We start from the raw sequence: 9,386 nt of genomic DNA, 5'->3' as shown, positions 1-9,386 counted from the left end.
CTGTGTTTTGCAGGCAGTCTATTGGCTGTTACAAAATGTAGAGGGGCCAGAGATGTCAAGCTGCTAGATGGTGCCAAAGAACTGCATAGGAAATTAGGCATGTCTATATAGCAAAAGGTTATGCTCCATCAAGTACCTTTGTTTGAAGACCTTGAACAGGTTAACATTCACATAGTGATGCATAAGGGAAAAATTGGGTGCAGTTTATTTAAAACGAAGTGGTGTTGGCTTCTACCCTGGGGTCTTTAAGACAAGGCTAGACAATCACCTTTACTCTTTCCTGCCATGGCAGGGGGTCGGACTTGATGATGTGCTTAGGTTCCTTCCAACTCTACTAACTATGAAACTATGAAACCTCCACCCACCCCCCAGTTGGCGATCTGGTGCCCCACCCCTAGACTTAGGAGGCAGCAGTCGCCCATGCCTAAGAATATTTTGTATAGAGAGATTCAAGATAGAATATTTAAATGATTTACAAAGGGTCACACAAGAAATCACTCTTAGAGGAGTGAAGAAAATACAGATCTTCTAAATTCCAGCCCCCTATTTACAATATAAAACCACACACAATGTCTCTGGGCTATTGAAAACATTGTTGAATATTAATCTACTTAATATCAATTCAGCTGGTAGTGAAATAATTTATTGGCATCTCAGATAAGCCTCTTTATTATATAGTATCATTGAAACTATATCATAGTAAACATATTGACACCACCCTAAATGATACGTGCAGAATGATAACAGGTTGCATAATCCACCTATACACACTATCTTACATAGCACCCCCTCACATCAGAAGAAAAGTAGCAGGTGATGTTGACTGGCAGGTACAAGAGTCAGACAGGCACCACCCACTATATGTACATGAACCAGCACACTGTCGTTTCTCATAGAGAAACAATTTTTTGTCTTCTACCATACCATTGACCACATCATCAGAATCAGCCAGAACTACCTTCTGGCAAAAAGAATGAGAGAAACTAGGCAACAAAGCTATTGAATGGAGTCAGAAAGGAATTAACCCCAGCGAGGAATTAGCATCCAGTTCTGACTACAAATGGCACACATAGCAGAGCCTGAACAGACAGTGGGTCTCGGCAAGTGAAACTTTCTCATGAAATCATGGGACCCTATACAACCAACCAATGTGTTTGTCAGAAAAACCATGGATCATGCCCTGAGATGCCTTGTAGCCAGAGCCATGCCTTAGGGTGTGCAAGGCATATCAGCCCGTGTAGAGCCAAGGGGTGGCAAGTGGCCGAAGCATCCCACAAGATCTGACAACACCAACACCAGAAGCAGAGGCCTGTGCAGAATATTGGGAGCAGGCTATGTAAAAAGGTTGGACTGGAGACATGATGAAGAAGACTGAAACTAAACCTGTTTAAGGATATCAGATGTATTAGCCAGATACAAAAATATATACACTATAAAGTGATCAGGAATTAAGTATCCACACTTTCATCTATTTGGATTAAACAAAATCATACTCCTGAACTCCCCAACACTGGTATTATACAAGTACAACTCCAATGACTTCCAGGAAGTTACTACAGATTTACACTAAAATAAAATCTGTATCTGGCACAACAACTCTTTTTGTGGCAGTAGACAGAAGTCAAAATCTATCTAAATTTGTTACAGGTTTACACTAACATAAACAAATCTGTCAACTGAAGTTTGTAACCATCAGCAAGGTACAACATAGTGACAACATGTAGCAACAATTCAGGGATCCCCCAGTTTGAAAGTCATTATGTACACCAAAGATCCAGGATCTCTAGCACTCCTCTCTCATACTTATTAGGAAATACTATCAGTCAGATGTGTAGGCTGGCAGATAAGTCCTAAAATGCCATCTTTGTTCAACATTTGATAGAAGCCATTGATAGTGTGGCAAGGTCACAGCTATAAATCCCTGACCTGGTGGCTAGTTATGTTTCTGTCTTAGTCTTGGAAATAGTTCAAAGGGTTTTAAGAGTACAAAGAATTGTTTAATTACATCAGCTCCCTATGGACTCAGATGTCAGCATAACCCCTTGAGAACAACTCGACCAAACAGGACTCTGGCCACGCTTTCTTTCTACTACCACATCTTTATTTTGTCCCCTATACTTGGATCCATCCTTCTAAGGTAAGAAAAAAGATTTGGTAGCTTTCTGCTCCTTCACACTATTGACTCTATCCAGGAAGAGAATTTGACTCTGACAACATTCATTGTAAAACATTAGATGTAGGGACTAGTTACAACTTGTGATAAATGAGTGAGCTCTTTGATGATAACTATACTGAAAACAATTGGGCAAGGAGTTGTCCAAGTGGTTAGGGCCCTGAAATCTACCTAAACTCTAGTGTTAGCCAGTGTAGGCATGAACATCTATCTTCTTCTGAGTGGATCACATACTGGTGAGTCTTCTTTCCTATAACATTAGCAGAGATGATGATAAATCTTTGAACAGATCTGGTGAGGAGTCTATAGCTTTGAAGGAAGGGATCTGAATGCAATTATTTCTAAACACTGTGAGGTTCTGATTGGCTGTAGATCTCTTACAAGCCAGATAACTGAAAGAAAGCAGGTCCAGCCAGATTCTTTGAAGACCCTTCTTCCTCATGAACTCCTTCGCATTCACACAGCCTCTGGCTTTTATTGTGAGGCAACTCAACAATGGCCTTCTCTGCTTGGCAGCCAACGCCAGAATATCCTTTGTGTCACATCACTTCTTCCTTTCTTCCTCATAAAGAAGAGTTCCATGAAACCCACTCAGGCCAGCTTAGGTTCCCATGTCATTGCTTTAGACTAGTGCTTTGGAACATACACTTGGGAAGTTTAATAAGAGTCAAGAATGCTCCAAATGTATGAGGCCTGCTGCAAATAAATGAAATAAATAATAGACCTACTACATCCAAATAAGCGTCAAGCCACTGTATGTTGTCAAAAGAAACAACACTTAAACTTTCTGTCATTTTTATTAAAGCTGCAGATTATTACTACACACAACAAATACTTTATTGATATAATCTAAGTTAATAAAATAGTTGAACAACTCTTTAGATTTATATTTGTATAGAAATGATCTGTGGAACATCTCTTCTTGAAACAGTGGTGCCTAGAAACACCTATTCATCAGAATTTACTTAAAGAATTGTTTGGAGCTAAAGGATGCATTTTTCATTCTCAGGGGGAAAAATACCATGCAGAAAAGTCACTTGCTGTCCCATCCAAAATTTAAGGTCTTGGGGAATCTGACCAAATAAATGACTGGCCCTTTCTCTCCAGTATGCTTTCTGTCTACACTGGGAACTATTGTCTAAACTGTGTAACTAAAAAAAGATTTAAAAAAAAAAATCAATTGCACAATCCTAGTCTGCAGGTGTCAAAGTCATAATGTCTTTTTACATAAGTCGCTACTGAATTTCCAGTTATGAGAATTCATTATCACACCCTATTTATTCCCTGACTCTCACCCCACATGGCTGATAACGTCAGTTATTGTCGATACACCTTTGCTAATAGAAGTCAGTCTATTTGCTATTGCTTCAGCCTCTTGTCTTCATTTATATGTAGTTTAGATTCTATGTAGCACTGCCTGATAAGGGTCTACTCAGCAGTACTCCTCCCTACCCCCCGCCCCCACACTCTAGACAAAAAACATAGCTTAAGTGATTATCTTCTCACTGTAGCTATGAATTTGTGTCACCTGTGAACTGCCTTTTGAAGACCATGAGGCATGTCTTTGCTATATCATCCCATTTATCTTAGTCCACTCATAGATGTCCTGCTCACATACTATGTCCGAGTTGATGAGGAGATATCTGTCACCAACGCAAAAATGTTTCTGGCAAGCAGCACATTTGAAGCATTCCAGATGGTACACCTTGTCCTTCACCCGCATGGTCATCTCATAGGCTCGGATTCTCTTGTCACAGGAAGCACAGAGGCCATCTTGGCCAAAGAGCCTAAAGAAACAACAAAGAGTTGAGCAAGGTACTCGTGAAGAAAAGTGGGGTGGGAATCAAAGCAAAACTTAGACACAACATCAGAAACCAGTGTTGCACTGTTACACTTGCATTACAAGGATATGTACAAGTTTAAACATTTGTTTGGTAAAATCTTTCAACCAAGGGTACTCAAAACTTGTGGTCCCAAAGGCAGGAGTGAAAATTTGTCAGAATCATACATCTTGCCTACTTTTCAAAAGATTATACTTGCTTTTTTATGATAAAAGCTTAAAAAAAGACTGAACCTGAAAGATGATGAGTTACTTCAATGGGAGTGACACCTATCTGATTTCAAGACAAATTTGCACCATCCTAATACTTGCATCTCCCCTCATCCAGCAATAGAAATTACATTCTGGTTGATAAATATTGCCATTATTCCTTATTATTCAGTTAAAAGACAGGGTTGCCAGAGGCTGTGATCGTGTGATACACGATCTAGTTTTGTTGCCTTTCTGAGATCCCTTCAGATTCAAAGACTTCTATACTCATGAATGACTGCTATGTTTCACAAAGATGGACTCTATGACCCTTTAGAAATCTATTCTAGCCCAAAGAATTTTCTTATCTGCCTTGCTTTTTCATCCATATTAAGAAACCCTGTTGAGACATCATTATTATGTTGTCTATTAAAAGGACCCTGTAATGAATGCTCTACATATATATCCCTCTCACAGCATGTACTGCTGCTCTCAACTGGAACAGTATGACCTGTTCAGCTGTGTGTGACAACATAATGAATGTCATCTTCTAATGCAGTTTGAAGCTTGTGGAGTTTATAAATCCTGCTATTAGTAAACAAGCAGAATGTGTTTTTATTATGTTTGATAAAGTAGAGGAAACACTGAATATTACTTGTTTGAAATATTTTCTCATGTAATTACATTCTCTGTATTGCCATACTAATTTTAGAACCATTTGTCCTCACATATTTTTACTGTGCTTATAGACACAGCCTGCTTCAAATAACCTGCCTGGTCTGGAAAACAAAAACCTATTGAACTAAGAGATCTAAAAGAAAAATAAATCATTTATTTTCTCTGCCAGAAGATGTCACTGTTCACTTCTGCCAATAAAAGTAATGTTAACATTACCTGAAGGTTGTGAAATTTTTCATTAACTCAAGACAGCTGATGAACACATTACACTTAAATAACTGAAAACACCCAGCATAGAAAATATCATAGAGATTTAGTAATCTTGTTCCTTTGGTCTATTACTCTTTCATTTAAAAAGTTACCAAGTATTGAGCTAGTGCAAGTAGGACTGGATCATTGTTCAAATATTACATACACAGGAGATTTACAGCCTCTCTCATTATTGGGGCCAATTTGTCCATTATAACAAGCATATATGCCTAGCAGAGCAAAAGCATATATACCTAGCATATCAAAAATAAATATGCTTTAACTGTAATCAAGAACATGTAACATGCAGGCTCTTTATAATCAAGTTAATGGAAAATATATAAAATTGAACTCATTTATCAATACTTGTAAGTGCAAAATGGACGGTGATTTACTAACACAAAAACTATTAAGATCCGATTTACAAAAAAACAACAAAACACTTGTATTCAAGGTGATGTTTAAGTACATTCTTATCCTTATGACTTCAAGTTAACAGGATGCTTTCTTAAGCTGGGACTGTAATTATTTTAATATGATATGAATGTATAAGTGTAGTGCCTTGCAGCCTAAGGAATCCTAGAAAACTACAAATTGAAGCACAACATTAGAAACAGGGATTTAATTCACTCACTGCGAAAAGACAGCCACTCCACCAGATAATAAATGTGCAAAAGCAACACACAGTAGTTCAGTTAAGTAAAGCACCTCTTATCTAAGTGGTATTATGGTAATGGGGGGTATGGAATTTGGCCAAGGCACCAAGCTACCTTATTTTTACAAATTTGCCAAAAGATCTTTCATCACCAATTGTCCTCAGGGCTTCAGTTATAATATCCTTGAATCCAAAAGGCAACACCTGCAGAACCAAAATACTCTTTAAACCATTGTAGGATATTGGCTCATTACTAAGAGGCAAGAGTCTGCTTACTGAATTTCCAACACCATTTCCTATGACACCTACTGAAGGTGTTCCCATGCAGGCACTGAAACCACCCAGTTATGCTGAAGCTGTGGATCTGGGCAGCACCACTCAAACGTGGTACCATACCTGTGACTACCCTCAGCCTTTATATTTTAGGAATAAATTAATCATGACAAATTCCTTACAACTCTTATGCAGCAGCATCACTGGGGATCCAACCTTCATTCTAAATTCGTAACTAAACTTTGAAACTGCAGAAAGAAAGCAAACAAGAGCAGAATGTTGTCAGATAGAGGGGCTCTGTACCTGAGATAGTCTCTCCTGCAGAGTTTTCTGCCCAGTTTATAGTACAGTCGTCTCCCCACCTCTCCGAGTCTGCACCCACACAGGTCACAGCTGAGGCAGTCTTCATGCCAGTACTGATCAATGGCTTTCAGGAAATAGCGGTCCCCAATGTTCTGTTGGCAACCTCCACATGTCAACAGTGAAGGGGGAATTTGGAGCACCTCGTCCACCGGCTCCCTGAGAGAATGAGCAATCGTTGGAGAAGGAAAAACCCTTTAAACCAACTAAATAGGAAGAAAAAAAGCTCATGACCAAATTAGAACAGGATTTACAGCCAGTTTTTCCTCCAGTTGAAGTCAGTGGCAGCCCCCTGCCCTCCTCTTGATATCACTGAGAGCAGGGGTACACTTTTATTTTGTTTTTAAAAAGGAGAATAGCTAATATTTCTGAAATCACCCAAGTGGAAAAAATATTTGGCAACTCTTCATTTCTTCTGGTTCAAATTGTTGCATGTGAACATGACAATCTATACAACCTTCTAGTCTGTTCCTTGGTGTAAAAACATTGAGTGTATTGTTAATTAATTTTCTATGGACATATATCGTTTTCCTCTACTGGACAGAATTAGAATTGCCCAATTTGAGTCTAATTCCTATACAAATGCTACAAAATACATGAGATTCTTCTTAACCTAAGGGATTGGGGGACTGTACTTTTGGAGCAAGAGATCTGGAGTTTCTGCTTTAAAAAATGTTTCATTCTTGTCTTACATATGCTGATAGATAGCATAGTGATAGCTATAAAGTCCAAAGATTTGTTACAATATTCTTGGCATTTTCAAATAGCTCTCTTTGTCCAGATTAAAATGTAGCGGTATTCATGACAAAACAGCTTTTGTGATGTCTTCAAAAAGGTTTGTATATTTACCAGTAAACATCTAAAACCCAACTCCATGAACCTGTTTAAACTCCAGGATGTGTGTGTAGGTGACTGAGAACCCCAAACATTATTGTAAAACAATTGCATTTGTTTTTAGGAATACACACTTCCCATATTGCTGGCCTTATCTTGAAACTCTCCCTCCTCAGTGTTGCCACAGTCAATGGGAATATTGCCTCGATAGGGGCTACAAGATTGGGAGAGTTATATGAAAGTACCCTCCAAGCATGAGGTCACATGGGATTAACCTCTCTCTAGGGAAGGTAAATTTGAAGTCTAAGCCTTGTGATGGCATCTGTTGTAATAGCACAAAAATGAATTTACACAACAGGTGAGACTCTGGCCCTATTGAACCCAACAGAAGTCCTGTCGTGGACTTCAGCAGAGTCAGAATTTCACCCAGACTTACTGCAGGATTTATCTTTTATTCTGAGGAAAACAACTAAGGACCCGATTCTGATCCCAGTGTACTACATGGACTTTAGACCACCATAGTTCTATGAATTTCAAGGAGTTATAGCTGATTTACACACAGGGGAAAGCAAATCAGCCACCTGCCTCCTCCCCATTCTTTTTTGTGGTACTATACTAAAGCACATTTTTTCACAATTCCATTGTAATACTTTATTCCTATCCTATCATTTGTAACAAGCACTAAAATAAAGAGCTGATGCACTAATACAAGAGGGCTAAAACTGTACTTTTTTTTCAAATATGTTTACTTAAGAAAGTCTCAGTGTTGCCTTTTTGCAAGTTCTGGCAATACTATGAGCAAAAATTACAAGACTAGACTGTAGACTCAATCCAGCAAGGAGCACAGCATGCTGGCCTCACTCCCACCAAGCATTTAGGGCCACATCCAAAGCTCAGCGAAGCCAATGGAGTGATTCCATTGGATCAGACCTTTAAGCACACACTTAACTTTAAGCATATGACTTGTGCCATCCATTTACTCAAGTGCTTTGCTGGATTGGGGTCAGACAGAGTGCCCAACGCCTTGCATAAATTAGCCCTAAATTCTTAGGTACATCATTCAGTTATTGGTATAGCCAACATCTGTTGACAATTTGCTGGTGGTCTGTACCCCACCAAACCTGCGGGGGGGGACAGGGCATAACTATACTGAGAGAAGCCAGCACGATTACTCTAAGGGCAGTCAGCACTTCCCGCAGGCTGCAGATACCAACATTTTTCGATCCCCTTGAGTTATATTATGCAGGACTTCATCAGACTTTATTTACTGGGGAAATAGCTTTCAAGTAAAAAGGACTTTCTTCAGGGTCTGAAAAATGTACTGTGCTCCCTGACTTCCCAACAAGGCCTGATCCTGCTGTTTTTATGCAAGCAGAACTCCCAGAGCAGTCAGGATTTGGTGCCAATAAAGAATCTGTCTGCCTGCAAGCACTTCTATTTTTCACTGTCACAGTGCATGCTGTTCTGTCCTCTTACTGTCTCGTGACTACCAGCCCCCACCTTCCCCTCTCTCCCCACAGTCCACTACACGTGGCATTGCTAGCAGAGTCATAGGGAGTTGCCACAAGCAGAGGATCAGGCCCTAGATTTTCAGAGCATACGTTTCTGTTTCTCTGGTCCATTCAGTGCAACCGACACTGCATATAGAACTACAAAGGAATTTTATGCTGACTTGAAAACATCATGCCCTAAACAACACAGAACACAGCATTTGTCTAAACGACAGCAAAACACAGCATTTGTCTAAAGCAAATCCAATGGACTTATACTGTAGCAGTTCCTCTACCATAAATGTATCTCTCTTTGTAAGATCTGTGTGTGCCCTACGATATTTTATATTATTCTTGCCCCTTTTCCTGTCAGTTCAGGATCTGCGACTGAGTTCTTTGAAACCCTATTTTGGCTACTAGCATCCTAAATTCTGAAACAGCCTAGTAGAAGTTTATTTCGAATTGGATTTCAGGGGGTTTTTTTTATGAATTTGGCTGTCACAGCCTGTAATAATTCACCAGAACAGCAACTAAATAAGTAAAAAAAATGTTGTTTTGATTTTGTAGCTGAAATTCAGGTAGGACCGGGGGGGGGGGGGGGGGGGCCCCCAAAGGGGTTAAATTCTATATTTTTTAAAAAAAAGG

At 39.3% G+C, this 9,386-nt stretch overlaps 1 protein-coding gene across 1 annotated transcript in view; it reads right to left on the bottom strand.

Annotated features, from left to right (window-relative positions):
* Positions 1-2,951: 2,951 nt before the first annotated feature.
* The window catches only part of LMO2 (LIM domain only 2), an 8,111-nt gene continuing 1,676 nt past the window's right edge, over positions 2,952-9,386 (bottom strand). Inside the window, exons 2-3 of the mRNA XM_019519411.1 lie at positions 6,361-6,576; positions 2,952-3,960 (exon numbers count right to left, since the gene is read on the bottom strand). Of these exons, the coding sequence (XP_019374956.1) occupies positions 3,741-3,960; positions 6,361-6,576 (436 nt within the window). The 3' untranslated portion in view covers positions 2,952-3,740. The remainder of the gene's footprint in view (positions 3,961-6,360; positions 6,577-9,386) is intronic.

The sequence above is a fragment of the Gavialis gangeticus genome, unplaced genomic scaffold, assembly GCF_001723915.1.
Source record: "Gavialis gangeticus isolate Ggan-Ray unplaced genomic scaffold, GavGan_comp1, whole genome shotgun sequence".
Taxonomy (NCBI): domain Eukaryota; kingdom Metazoa; phylum Chordata; order Crocodylia; family Gavialidae; genus Gavialis; species Gavialis gangeticus.
The sequence above is the reverse complement of the archived record's forward strand: the minus strand, read 5'-3'. Positions and strand labels throughout refer to the sequence as shown.